General features: G+C 36.0%; 1 protein-coding gene across 1 annotated transcript in view; it reads left to right on the forward strand.

Moving 5' to 3' along the window:
* The window catches only part of Meox2 (mesenchyme homeobox 2), a 60,698-nt gene extending 45,706 nt beyond the window's left edge, over positions 1-14,992 (forward strand). Inside the window, exons 2-3 of the mRNA NM_017149.2 lie at positions 3,952-4,124; positions 13,625-14,992. Coding sequence (NP_058845.2) covers positions 3,952-4,124; positions 13,625-13,849 — 398 coding nt within the window. The 3' untranslated portion in view covers positions 13,850-14,992. The remainder of the gene's footprint in view (positions 1-3,951; positions 4,125-13,624) is intronic.
* The last annotated feature ends 286 nt before the right edge of the window (positions 14,993-15,278 follow it).

Raw genomic sequence — 15,278 nt, forward strand, 5'->3', positions numbered from 1 at the left:
TGGATATTTGTAGTTGTATCTCTTCTGGTATGAATTTAACTGTGGGTATCTATTACCATGTTTTCCTACCTTTCTTTTCTTTCTCTCCCTCCTCATCTCTTCTTTCCTATCAGCTTCTTTCCTCCTCCTCCTCCTCCTCCTCCTCCTCCTCCTCCTCTTCCTCCTCCTTCTCCTCCTCCTCCTCCTCCTACTCCTCCTCCTTCTCCTCCTCTTCTATTTCATTCTCCTGTCTTAATTCCTGAATCCTGGGATTACCATGATTTTTGGTTTATAACTAGAGTTGATATTTTTGTTGTTTCTTTGTTATTTATTTTTAATTATACAGTCTCATTATTGAGCCCTGATAGCCTCCAGCTTTTGTCAAACCTGTGGCCTTATCCTCTTCAGAAGTTCTGGAATTATAGATCTGTGTCCTGATATTTGGGGAATTTTTAACATCATAATTGCAAAACATCTTACCCAGAAAATACATACTAATGTGAATTTTGAATTAAGAAATTTAAAACTTGTAGTGAGAAGAATCATATTAAATCTATGTCAAATTTTAATAAACTTATTATATATTATTTTGATACTTTTGATATTTTTCTTGCTGTTTTACTGAAAGACTTTGCATTTAATATATTTTGGATTACAGTACTAGTAATAGAAAGTTTTATCAATATATCTAATTCCTTGTGGATTATACTTTGTGTTTATGTCATAGAAAAAGAGCCATTGAGTTGCTTTCCTTCAATCAGAAGGCACTACATAGTGATGGGCAATGATCAAAATGAAAATGCTCACTAGTGCTTCATTGTTTAAAGTCAAGGAACTTTACAAAGCATGGGCAACATAGAAAATAACACAAATGTTTAGATTTACAAAAACTCAGGGATGTAAATGGAATGATGGAATAGTTACTTATTCAGATTGTCCAAAATTCCTTTAACTGTTACCATCTTAAAATTACAAAAGAGATAGTAAGAAACAAGAAGCACTGTGCTATTATATTTCTGGTTTACTATTGGGATGCAATGAGACAAGACAAGGTCGTTGTGTGCTCCAGGGAAGAAGCAATATCTAATGTGCGAGGTCATGGTTAGGCTTTAAAAAATGCAAATTGTGAATTGCTTGTTTTTAAATCTAATTCACTTATTAAATTTGTATCCATTTAGGAACAAGCTTATAAAGTTTCTTTCGGAATTTCTCTCTGCTTCTGGCTTTCACATCCCTAGAAACATTCAAATTTGCCTTAATTCACTATTTCTTTTGGGTATGAGAATAGATAAATTGATGTTGAAATATTTCTGAAAGTCAGAATACTTTGTCATTCTAAACTGAAGTTCTTTCATTGTAAAATTTTATAGACATGGTTAGAATTACAGGTTATATATTCATCATGTTTTTATTTCTTTTCTTACATTACCATTTTGTATCATGCATGAACCTAATGATCTTTTATATTACTTGTCTTAAAAAATTATGATCTTTGCACTAATTTTTATACTAGACGGAAAATGTCACATGTAGAATAGTTCTAAACACTAGACAGAAATGATCCTTTGAAGGTAGAGTCAATCCCTCAGATAAATAGAACAGACTTCTCCAATTAGCATAGACTCAGTAGCCAAATGTTAGAACCTGGGCGGGAAGACATAAGTCAATGTATCTTCAATGTAGCAAGAATGCTAAGGTGTGCCTACCAGTGCATGAAAGTACCTGAAAGGAAAACTGTTATGGAATGCGGAGGTTGTGTTCATGGTGACAGAGAAAAAAGGTACTTTCCAGATTCCCCCCAGCCCCCTCCACACCTACCATTTGGCAGAAGATGTGGGAGACTGGAGAACATAGAGCTTTGCCTTAGTTGAAACAGCTGTGAAACATATGGAGGCTGATGTAAAATCTGACAAACTTCCTACCCGTTACTCCAGCAAAGAATAGGCAGTAGGGAGATAATGGTGCGGGACTTTGGATCAGCAAATAATAACTGAGAAGCATAAAGAAAGAATTTGAATTCCAGATTATGGGAAACATGGTACAAAAGAAAGAGTTATAAGAGCATGTTTGTTTGTTTGTTTATTTTAATGGAAGATTACGGGCACTGTGAGTTAACAGTCCTGCAGAATCATAGGTACCACCATGAAAGTATTCAGTATATAGAGGGGCAGTGATGCTACTTAACTCAATTGTTTTTATTTTCTAAGAAACAAATAGCTGTTCTTCATGTTAGTTTCAATGCAACGATGGTTTCTGCAATTACTAAAGATGTAAATATTCATAACTCACTTCCATTGATTTGTCAGACTTCTCTTCCTTTTCAATTTGCTTTGGGATTCAGTCATTCCATAAATTGTTTGTGGATTGAAAGACTGAATTATAGCCAGATTTTTGCTTAAATCCAGTCACTAGCTATATAAACCTACTGTTATATATTTCTAGTCATAATGGCCGTATGCATAAACCCATCACATGTTTTGTGTCTATGTGATGTATTTATGAAGTACTCTGGAATATCTCAAAAGCTAGAGGAGATCAATGTCAGAGAAAGAAAAATAAATACAAGTTAATAGGCTTTTCTCAGTGTGGATTTGTTCATTCATGCTTACACATGGGAATGTGTGAACTGTGAGTCACTCAAATTGAACTCCTCGTGAGAAAAAATTGCTGCTTTGTCGTCAGTTTCCAGAGTTGCTTATCTGAATGGAAAAGACCATTGTATCCATATAAATAATCACCAGCCAATATCTCAATGAGGGTAGCTGCAAGCTGGCAAAACTCTTTTGATTTTTGTGAGCATGAATAGTTTAGGAGGGACTTCAAAGCTAAACATTCCATGATGTGACTTTGTGGCCTGCCAGAATAGCCCATAGGGTGAAAAGTTGGTTACTTGGAAATTTTATTTAGATTATCCCAGAAGAGCTCAAAGTTACAACAGTGTGGCTACTGACAAAATATGTGGGTTAAAAACAAGTGTTTGGTGAACTCTAGTTTCTACTTGGAGCCAGGTATGTTAACATCATGTCCATAGGCCTACCAATGAACTGCCAACTGTTATAAGTTCATTTACTTCCAGTGGCATCCTAAAGAGTAATGTGTCACAAAACATTCTTTGACCTGGATTGAAAACTCCTCCTTGACCAGCTTAGAGGGAAATCGCAGCCAATATGGAAAGTGACAACTTGAAGAAGTGGTCAGAAGTAATGACCAGCCAGGGAAAGCTACTAAATGACCTATTATAGTAAAGGGAGTACCTAACGGGCCAAGATGTTGGTGAGAGCCCATTGCTACGGCTGCTGATCTGATAAAGACACATCTGGTCAGCTTAGATTTGAGCAAGGGTCAACCCAGAATTATTTACCTTAAAATGTCCTCTCTAGTGGGTTTCCATTTTATTTCTACAATGGTTTTCTGATGATGATTTGGTTTATTTTATTATCACAGTACCATTTTAGAATTTCAAATTATGTTCATATTTTATAAATGTTTGAAGAACTTTTCCAATTATGTAATGAGTTACCAGAAAGTGCGTGTGTGTATATATATATATATGTATATATATATATGTACACACATATATATATATATATATGTAAATACCAATTAGAAGTGTCTGCTATTTGATGATTAAACTTTTGTTCAACAAAATGACAAAATTTAATGTATGATATTTGAATGAAAGAGAGATAGGGAGAAAGAAGAGAGACCTATCTCACTCTGTGGAGATGTGTGTCTCTCTCTCTCTCTGTGTGTGTGTGTGTGTGTGTGTGTGTGTGTGTGTGTGTGTGTGTGAGAGAGAGAGAGAGAGAGAGAGAGAGAGAGAGAGAGAGAGAGAGATCTGTTTTACTGGCTTTGTTCACTGTTGGTCATGTCTGGCAAAGCACTTGGAGAAGTAGTTATTCAGTAACTGTAAATAGTATGTTTCCAGACGTTTGCACAACTGTGTTAACACTTTTTGCACTTTCCCCCCAGATTCCCAGGAAGGAAATTACAAGTCAGAAGTGAACAGCAAACCTAGGAAGGAAAGAACAGCTTTCACCAAAGAGCAAATCAGAGAACTTGAGGCAGAGTTCGCCCATCATAACTATCTGACCAGACTGAGAAGATATGAGATAGCGGTGAACCTAGACCTCACTGAAAGACAGGTAAAGTGGGTGTCTTCATTGCATGGATTTTTATTTCACTATAGCTCAGCAATTTTCTTTTACCGTTTGAATTATCCAGATTTATGATTTACTAATACCAATTAGAAGTCTTTATTATTCAATGATTAAACCTTTGATCAGCTAAATGAAGAAACAATTTAAAAAGATATTTGAATGAAAGGTGCATTTGCTGAGTTTTAAAAAGGAATGCTCTCTGATGTTGATATTACTCTGTTTACTTTAAAAACACGGTTTGTTTTAAATAATGTGGGCAAATGGTGAACTACTTCCTGTGTTTATATTTAAGCGCTCCTCATTTGGTGTCATAAAAGGTTGGTTGTCTGTACAGGTCAGGATAGGCCATGTCCTGTTGCAATAGAACATTAACCTTTAAAACTAAATAGCATAAAAAAGTACCCAAACAACTCTTGATGGTTTATTTTCTACACAAGTTTTACAAATCCAGAGCTCGCTGACCTTGGATTCTCGGCACGCGGTGCTGTTGCTAACCACAGGAGGTGATAAAGGATTGGCAGGTCCCTGACTTTGAAATGTGTTCATCTGGAAATGACTCCAACCTCTCCATTTACTCTCACTCATTTTGAAATAGTCAGGGTTGTACCATATGCTCAAAAGGCAGGGTAGTGGTTGGCAGCAAAAATACATAGATCATTAGAAAATACTCTCTATTAATCAAAATACTTTAAAAAGATGCTCTTTTTCTAGGAATTCAATAGTCTACTATCGACTCAAAGAATACCTTGAGCAGTAATGATCCATGTGTTCAATTAACAAGAACAAAATGAGATAAATTGCTTTATAGATAGATGCCTTTACTGGGTTTTATTTGGATGGAAAATAACTTGCTCTGTGAGCACTCAGGGAGTAGCCCCTGTATAAATGCATGTTTACCCTGGGAGAATGCAGCCTGCAGATGGTTAACAGTCTGGCTAGTTAGAGTAACATCCCCGAAAGGCAAATGCAAACATCTTTAGGAACAGTGAAATGATACCAGGCGCTATTAGGGCAAGAGTTTTACTTCCTCTCTCCCTGTACATTCCTCCTCCAGAGGTCCCACTGAGTCCAGGAAAATACCAACAGGGTGTGGACAAATGACTGCATGCCTTACGATAGCAAGTAATTTTATCTAATTTCTTAAATCATATTCTTCCTTTCTGCTAATTTTTACATTTCAGCTTCTGTGGGTTATTTGTGGTTAGAGAAAATATACAAAGGGAAGATTTTATGTGGTTTTATTTATTGGCAGTTCATATTTTATTAAATATTATGGCTGGGTCCTGAGCTCTGGAGTACGACAGTTTCTTTGCCTGAAGCGCACACAAAGTTTCCTCTGTGAGTGTAGCATTTGGCACTTCAGGAAGCAGAATCCAAATCTATATCCTCAGGGAGCTGATTTCCTTTTATGTGTTCATCTGGGAACAGAAAATTAAAGAAGGGGCAAAATTACACATTAGTTTGTGTAGAAACCATGGATTCCAGGAAAGACCCCCATGTTTTAGAAAATTGGAAACTCGGGTTGACATCCCGTCTACACAATGATGGATATAGTACTGAGCTCTCGCCAAGAGCAAAAGCAAAGCTCTCTGCTTATTCATAGTGATGGCCTATCATCTTTTACAGTCTGGTCAGAGAAAACCATACTTGTCTAAGAGCAAACTAATTTTAAAAGAGGTTCTGTAAACTAACAGAAATGTGGAAGGTATTTTCAATAATTGTTCTTTTTTCCTAACTGACTTGATGTATTGAGTTATATGCAACAACTATGTATGTGTCCTATTTTAAAATCATATTTTTCCGATATCACTTTAATTTCAAGTCAGCCTGCTTTTTCAGTGTAATAAACTATCTCAAATATTAATGCAAATTCACAAACAGCCCCAAGTTTATTTACAAGTTTGTGTATTTAGGTTTTTGAATGGTTTTCCCAGCATTCCTTATACCCATCCCGGAACTGCAGTCTTTGATCCAGTGCTAAATACTGCCTGAAGCTATTCTGAGACAGTTGTTCTTCTAATCAGCTAACCCAGGGTTCTTCAGAGTGGCACAAATGCTCCCAGGAAAACAATGAGAAGAAACTTCATCCTGTAAGGGTTCCTTAAGCTTCTGTTTATCCCATATTTACCAGTGTCTCCTATTCAAAGCCATCCTTCTAACCAAGCTTACAGAAAAGACTCCTTAGAAGTCATTCTGGGGGATGTTGGCAATGGTCTTACAAGAAAACCAGAAAATAAAAATAAATAAGTAAACAGACAAAAAATCCCGGAGAAATACTCAAGTTCTCAAATAATTAAAAACTTGGGATTGTGTGTTTTGTTTCCTATTCTGCCCATCCCTTCTGGCAGTTGTGAGTTAACTGAAAAGATGATATGCTCATGAGAATTTGAATTCTTAACACTAATTCTAGAAAAACGTTTTCAGAAAATGCCAAATTTCGAATGAAAAAAAAAAGTTAAAGAATGCTTAGGATTGGGCACTAAAAAGTTGGTTTTCTTGCATTAGTAAAATCTATTTGGGGCACAATTGGAAGGAGGCATGTTTCTCTCTCTTCTTATCCACCATGGTGGAAAACAAAGCAATTTCAGCAGACACTGAACAAGACAGCTACGTGTTAGGGGCTTCCTATTTGTAGCATGTTGGATCAATCCATTGGTAAAACAAATATTTGTTGAGCTGGGTGTTAGAAAGAAAATCCTGTCAAAAAAAGCTAGAGTCACTGCTGTCGCCCACAGGATGGGAAAGGTGAACACATGTTAACAGTGGCAGAGGTTGGTGAATTTAACTGTGGCCTTGGAGGAGAGTGTTTCAAGTTGTACCGAATATAAAGACCTTATCCTATACAGTTATGTTTACCTACTGTGTCAAATTACTAAATTTTAGGAATGTAGTTTTGCTTCATGTGATGGATTTGTTATGCTGAATTCATCAGAATAAAGCACCACCGAATTTCAATAATCACCTTCCTATTCTTGCAGACCTAAAGGCATTTTTTTTTCTAAAATGTTAGGGAGTCATTCCCAGTGAAATTTTTTAGATATTTAATTTTGGATCTTGAGTTTTTTAATGTCATAGCCATAGACTCATAAGATAGCATTCATAGTGGTGGCCTACTAAGTCATGTTACTTAACATTGGATGAAACGTTTCTCTGTATATTTGTACATGCACAGCAAAATAGGATAGACCAGATTACGCAAACCACCTAAATTTATTTCTTACCATTTCAGAAAATTAGAAGTCCAGGATCAAAGTAACGCTGGGGGTGAGGGTGGGGCAGGTTTCTTCTCACTCTGACTCTATATGGCTGAAGGTAGATCTCTGAAGTTACCACTAATGTTAATCTGAGTAATGGGACGTTATTCATATGAGAAGTAACATGAAAAGTAATTACCTTTATGGATTAATATTTCAAAGACCCTACTTCTAATGTCATCGTATCGAGCATATTGAGGATTTCTACATATGACTCGGGGGAGAGCAACTGTTCAGGCTACAATATAAATACCCTGTCACATCGATAGTGGTGAGTTTCAGCAAAATGAATTGACTGTGCAATTCACATCTTGATCTACATATTCTCACGAACCTTCATTTTAATTGTGCCTTCCTGCCTTTTACATGAATTAGTTTTATGTATTTTATTTTAAAATAAAATTGAGAAAAGTAGCTAAGGTATACATGTTAAAAACATAACTAATCATACATTGTTTAATATTTATCCTAATTTTAATAGCCTTTATTAAATGTAAATATTTTCTTGATTTTGATAGAAGCTTTCATTACTTAAATACAGATAAATAACTCACTATAATAGGTGAAGAGAAAACTGTAATATTTAGACTCGTAGCAGAATTATTTGGAAAAATAGTTATTGATTTTCTAAAACCTACTATGCAATCAGGTAAACTGTGCTTTAAGATTCATTTTTTTCTGTGATTGCCTATAAAATGTGTCCTTGTGAGGTAGATAGAGTATTAAAGATACTTTTGCTATAGTTATGTCTTTGATTCTTATTTGCACCACATGTTATAAACAGATACATGGATGTTTTTATAAGGATTTTCTCTTAGAAAAATGTGAGATATTTTAAATGCTAAAACATCTCTCAGTAAGTTAATTTCATAGTTCCTACCTGAGAAGCAGTTCCTAACAGAGTTTCATATTTACACACACACACACACACACACACACACACACACACACACACACACACTTGTCTTCCATAATTAAGTATCATGGAACTCTATAGTCCCATGGAGTATAGATTTTGCAATTATCTTTCAATTATTTTCAGCAAGAACAAGCAGGCCTACTTTCCAATGTGATTTTATTTGACAAATAGCTGTTGGATAAAATTATTTTATATGATATAAGAATGGAGACCTTAGCACAAAGTTGTACTTCTATTTCATAATGTTGCTTTGTAGGGCAGTAATACATTTAGTAATCCTACCAGTTCTAACTTAGAGTTAGCAGTTCCTAACATACCCTCATGTCTTCCTCCAGATCAACAGTAGCAGGGCTGTTTGGGACTTTTTACAGATCCAACATAAAGATTCCCCATATCAAAAGTATTTGAAGCTATAAATTATTGTTCTTGGTTTTGGTCTCTATCCAGATAAACTTCCCGCCAGACTTTTACTATCTTTTAGAGGAAAGAAGGGAGACAGCATCAGTAGGGGTGAACTAAAGTACTGGAAACGAGACTTTTTATAGAGTATAGGGAATCAAATGCAGGAGTAGAGATATTTCCACTTCGCAGAGCGAACAGAGGTTCAATATTGCAGTCTTGTAAAGGAGCTGGAATTGTTCAAGTCAACACATTGAATTCATGGCATCTCTGCTGAGATATGAGAAGATGCCACCTACTTGAATTAGGTTCCAATAGTGGAAGTGAGGAACATTCGATTTTCTTTGTTATTCATAAATCATTAATACCATAATGATGTGTATTTCCAAAATACCGATACATTTTTATTAATATAATTATTATCTTTTGTATCATACATACAATTTTTTTGTTCTTTTTTATGTATGTCAGTTATTTTAAAAGGCCAGACATGAATTGATCTCAACTAGAGCAGTGGTTCTCAGCCTGTGGGTTGTGAACAGACTGAGAGTTGAATGATCATTTCGGAGGGATCACCTAAGACCATCAGAAACACAGATCTTTACATTACAATTCATAAAAGTAGACAATTACCAGTTATGAGGCAGCAACAAAAATAATTTTGTGGTTGGGAGTCACCACAGTATGAAGGAAGTGTTAAAGGGTGGCAGCTGCAGGAGGGTTGAGAACTACTAAACGAGGGAAATGACCGTGGGGTGGAGCGGAGAAACTGCGGTACGTGTGGTACTTTAAAGGGGATTTTTATTTACAAATGAAGAAGCACTTCTCTTAATTCTTCAGGATAAGGAAGGTCCACATAAATTAACCAAAGTATTAATTTAGTTAGATTGATCCTAGTAAGTTGTCAATAGTATATGTTCTTTACCTTCCTTCATTTTAGATTTAGGTTTTACTATAATTAAGACTATAATTAAGTACTTACATTAGCTATGACCACTCCCAACTACATTTTGCAGTAGTTTGTTGTTGTTGTTTTTGTTGTTGTTATTGTTCTGAAAAGTTTACTGTTTTCCTTCTTTTTCTTAAGAACTTACAAAGAGAATATAAGATTTGGTTCATATTATTTTAACTAACATTTTTCTCATTACTCCCTTTCCTAGGATAAGGGATTGAATTTTTATTTGAATTGTTAGGTCATATATTATGTTAGGCTGAAGAGAAGAAAATGTGAAAAGCCCTCATTTGCGTAGCACTTTCCAGAATATGTAGCAGAATAAAAATACAATTTACTCAAAGTACTGATAAAATAACATAAGTTCATAAACCTCAGATATTCTGATTAAATTATTTGATTTTGGGTTTCATTTGTGTGCAAAATTATTGAAAAAACATTTTTAGAAGGTAGAGAGGAACAAGATCACCCAAAACAAGATCACCAAAAAAAAAAGTAAGATTTCAGAAGAAAAAAAACATTTTTTTCAAGTAATTTTGGGTATGGCAACACAGCTAGTGGGCTCTGCAGATAGAGCACAGTGCCCTTCCCTCTACCCCTGAGTAAATGAAACTCTCACTAGAAATTAGCAACAGCAACAGCTACAACAGCAAACAGTAAAGGACAATCCTTAAATATGAATCTAACACACTCTCATACATAAAAAAGCTCCAATGACAGTCAGTGATGGATGTATTATTTAAAAATATCTTCTATAAATTAGAAAAAATGTTTTAAAATAATTTTAAACAATGTGTTTTAGTTATCCTCAGTCTTCTCTCTTTCCAGATCCACCCTTTAGGCTCTATTTACCCAACTTTGTGTCCTTTTAAACACACACACACACACACACACACACACACACACACACACACAAACACACATCTTTCAACACCAAATATTTCTGTTTATGTGGCCTTCTACTGGGGCCTATTTAGCTTATCACAAGCTGCACTCTTAGAGGAAATTGTCTCCCTCTCTGAGAACTGATTAGTTGCTAATAGCTCCATTGCTATGGGTAGCTCAACTCCACTTTCCTTGTTGGTATTTAGTTGGTCTTATGGTTGCACAAGCCTTATACATGCTGTCAAAATCATTGTGTGCTACTGTGTTAGAGGGCACTGTTTCCTTGTAGTTAACCCACAACTTGTGTCTCTCAAATGCTTTCTCTCCACTACTTGGCAATGAACCATGAGCCTTGGGAGTGCATGATATATACTCCATTTAGGGCTGAGTATTCTTCAGTCTATGGTTTTCTTTACGATGATATGGTGAGGGTCTGGGTGTTAATCACTATTCGCTGCACATGATCTTCTGATGAGGTTTGAGAAATGCATTGTCTATTGTTACAACAGTAAATCATTAGGAGTTGACTTTGGTCAATACACAGCAACTCAAATATGAATCTCTCTCTCTCTCTCTCTCTCTCTCTCTCTCTCTCTCTCTCTCTCTCTCTCTGTGTGTGCCTGTGTGTGTGTGTGTGTGTGTGTGTGTGTTGTATTTATTGCCTTTTATCAATCTTCTCAGTTAAAATAAAATGGCAATGTAACACATAGGAAATAATGTCCTATTCTTAACATTCCTTTCATTTTAAACTATATATTTTATACCATCAATACAGGAACATTACAATTTTCTCCTTGAAAAATAAATGGAAAGATTTAAGGGATCTTAGCCCAAAATAATCTTGAAGTACTCACTTTCTTGCTCTTAGATATATGTAAATTGAGACAGAAAGAAGTAATTTTCCTCCATCCCCCCTCTCTCTGTCTCTCTCTGTCTCTCTCTCTAGCTGTCTCTCTGTATCTCTGTCTCTGTCTCTCTCTCTCTGTCACACACACACACACACACACACACACAGAGGAAGGGGGAGGACAAGAGAGATGCACACACACAGAGGTAGAAAAGCTCAGTACAGATTCCAGTTGCACTGGAGCAATATACAATGTCAGCTTGCAAAGGTGATTATCTAGAGTAGTAGTGTAATTACCTACAGGAACTATGCTATAGGAAAGTAGTCTGGTATTTACAAACTTAATTAAGTCAAGAAGGTGAATGGTGGTAATTATATTAATGGAGTTCCCATATTTCACACACATTCCTGTTTTATATCTTGAATAAGAGTTTGAAATATAGCATGAACCAAAGGAGAGAGAATAAAAGGCAGCACAGAGAACTACATGAGGCCCAAGGTTACAGCACACACTGTTCTTTCCTTTTGTGTATTATGACTTTTACTAAAGTCACTTAACAGTCTCACTCTAAAATTAAAATAATATTAAAATAGAAAAAGTATTATAAATAATGCATAAATAGTATCTACAGTCAAGCTGTCTGTATCCCTGCAGTTACTGACAGGCAATTACTTATATTTTGGTTAGTAAATTGTAATAATATGTGAATATCTTAGTTATAACTATTAAATCAAAACCTTTTTTGATCACCTTCTGATCTGTATTGTTAAATGGATTAATATGTGCATGGGTAAAATATAATACATGATTCCAATTAGTACTTAAAGTGACATACATGAAAGGCTGGATCTATGAAGCATCTAATAATTGATTATGCAAACATTTGAAAACAGTACACTAGCTTCAGTGAAACAGTGTACTGTCCGAACATCTTTGAAAGGTGAACACTCTTCTCTTGATTTCTCTGTAGCACTGTGCTAGTATAAATTGAGAGTGTGATAAATGTTCCAATGTCAGGTATTTTTTTTATCAGATATGAAAAAATATATTTGTCAGAAATACAGGAGTTAGTTTGTTGATGACTTAACTCTTAGTATAAATGGTGGCCTCGAGAAGGGGCTAGACTATTTTAAAAAGTGGCCCAGAGTAGCTTCCAAAAGAAAAATCTATAAAATACAGAAATTAATTGTAAAGAGTTGAAGTCAAACCAGGAAGGAGAAATATCCAACAAAAGAACAAAGCAATCCTAAGCACGGTAATGCTTCCCATTAGCAGCGACTCAAAAAATGCAAAAAGGGCATGGTAAGTGGTCCTATTATTAGAAAAAATGCCAGCAAATCTAGGCCTTGGGAAATATGTTAATCAATATGGATTCATGACTTAATCAGTAAAGAAAGCTAACCGAAAGAAACTTTCTTTTGGTACTGAGGTGGATTGTCACGTTCTCTTGAGTCCTTCCAGGACGTTTCTGGGTATTCACCCAGGGTGGTAGTAAGGTAAATACTGAGGAATTTTTACTGTGGCTGCATTCTTGGGCAATTGTTAAATGATATTTCCTAAGTTAGATGTTATTAAATGTTAGAGCAGAAAGAAGACCGGTAAAGTTAGACTTCCTGGAAAGTATCAGGACGCTAACTGTGCTGGGTCCCGCAGACAGTCCTCAGTTTAGCAGCGGTGGGCCTGAGACTCTTCTTCACGAGTTTTATTGGGACATCATTCTGTATAAATCAAGAAGCTTCTGGGCCTCTACTGAGGTGAATTATGATTTTTCTTCCATTCACCTGAGTGGTGTGTTGAGAAATAATGCATGCCTTTCCAAGTTAGGGGACGTTCATAGTAAATAGTGCCCTTTGAGAGGCAGATTTATAAGTAGATAAACTTGCAAATTATTCTATGGTCAAGGTAAAGATGAGTTTCAGAGAATGTGTAAACTTTGACAGAGATAAATATAAAATTTTCTTTGATTGATAGAGAAAATTCACTCCAATGTTTTTGGGTAAGCTTCCTCACCTATTGGTAACTTTGTGTCCTGTGTTGGAATTTATGATAATTCTTTGTATGTACTAAGCATTTCCCATTACTACGCACATGCAATCTGGCTCAATGCAATCCTCCATGGATTTATAATTACTGCATCGTGATATCTGTGTGCAGGCACTTGAGGAACTCGGTTCTATGGTTCTATTGCCTTTGTTGACTTACTTATTCCCCCCACTTTTTTTTTGAAGGTGAAAGTGTGGTTCCAGAACAGGAGAATGAAGTGGAAGCGGGTCAAGGGGGGACAACAAGGAGCTGCAGCCCGAGAAAAGGAACTGGTGAATGTGAAAAAGGGAACACTTCTTCCATCAGAGCTGTCAGGAATTGGTGCAGCCACCCTCCAGCAGACAGGGGACTCACTAGCAAATGACGACAGTCGCGATAGTGACCACAGCTCTGAGCACGCACACTTATGATACATACAGAGACCAGCTCCGTTCTCAGGAAAGCACCATTGTGATGGCAAATCTCACCCAAACATCGTTTACATGGCAGATGACTGTGGCAGTGTTGCTTAATATAATTAAACGCAGGCATCTCAAGTCTGTTTCTCATGATTGATAGAAGGTTTACACTAAGTGCCTCTTATTGAAGATGCTTCCACAGTGAAATTGGAGAAAGTGAACATATTCTAAATATACTTGTTCCTTTATATGACAGAGAGGGAGATGAATGTTTGCTTTGGCTTGCACTGAAAATTAAATTGCTACCAAGAGCAAACTCGGTAAGACATTTTGACTCAAGTTGTCTCCAGAGTGAAGATGTTATAGAAATGCTTTGAACATTCCAGTTGTACCAGGTCATGTGTGTGACACTGGGCAGGTATTTGCTTTTGCTTGCACTGAAACTTAAACTGCTATCAAGTTAACCCATGAAATAGTTTATCTTGAACAGCCACAGTGCCTGAAATCACCAAGTGGATATAAAATGAACTGAAATTCTGTATATATTACTCCTAAGTCATTTTCCTGTCTTCACTAATTTTAGCAAATGCATTCATATTAGCTGATGAAAATAGGCTTTCCCGTGGACAAATGCAGCCAGCTTCTTGTATTTTTATACATTTTTTTGTCAGTCAGAGACAATCAGTATGTGCTTACTTGTGTTCAAGTAGAGGAAATGCAGTAGAGTCTGATAGGACATATTCTTGTACCACAGACAAAACAAATCTTCTGTTGCATTGACTATCAACTGCTGCAGATACATTAGAGAACACACCTAGCCCCCCTCCAGCCTCCCTCTGTTATAGCTCGAAGAACATTAGGATCATAGGCAAGTAGGTTACCTTGCCAAATGAGTCTTGTGTGGCAGATGTCTGATTTTGTATCTTTAAACTGTTAATGTGTATGGGTCTGCTTCAGTTTAACAGGGAAAAAGATTTCTTCCTCATTGTTTATGATACAAAACCCAAGTGCCAAACAAAGCTAGTTCTTCAAGGGAATAGATGAGAAACTGAATGTCTGACAAGTAGACTCAGCGAAAATACATTATTTTTCAGAGGCTGTGTATTCATGCAGTACAAGTCCTTGTATTTTGTAAAAAAAAAAGTTAAATAAATGATCTTTAAAATAATTATTGTCTCCTTACTGGACTTCATTGAGTTTAATAGATTTATTCTTTTATATGTAACCAAGGCTGGTCTAGATATCATTAAGTAATTCAGCTTGGCACTCTCTTCCCAGCAATGTCCTGTCTCAGCCTTTCAGGTGCTGGCATTATAGCTTGGATCCACCATGCCAAATTAATTTTAGTAGACTTTAAAAAGATAGATACTTAAGAAGAATCTGAATTGTTTGTTTCTGTGTAAATCTAAGCGGATATGAGTAATGAAATAATTAAGATTCA

The sequence above is a fragment of the Rattus norvegicus genome, chromosome 6 (genome assembly GCF_036323735.1).
Source record: "Rattus norvegicus strain BN/NHsdMcwi chromosome 6, GRCr8, whole genome shotgun sequence".
In the NCBI taxonomy this organism is placed as follows: domain Eukaryota; kingdom Metazoa; phylum Chordata; class Mammalia; order Rodentia; family Muridae; genus Rattus; species Rattus norvegicus.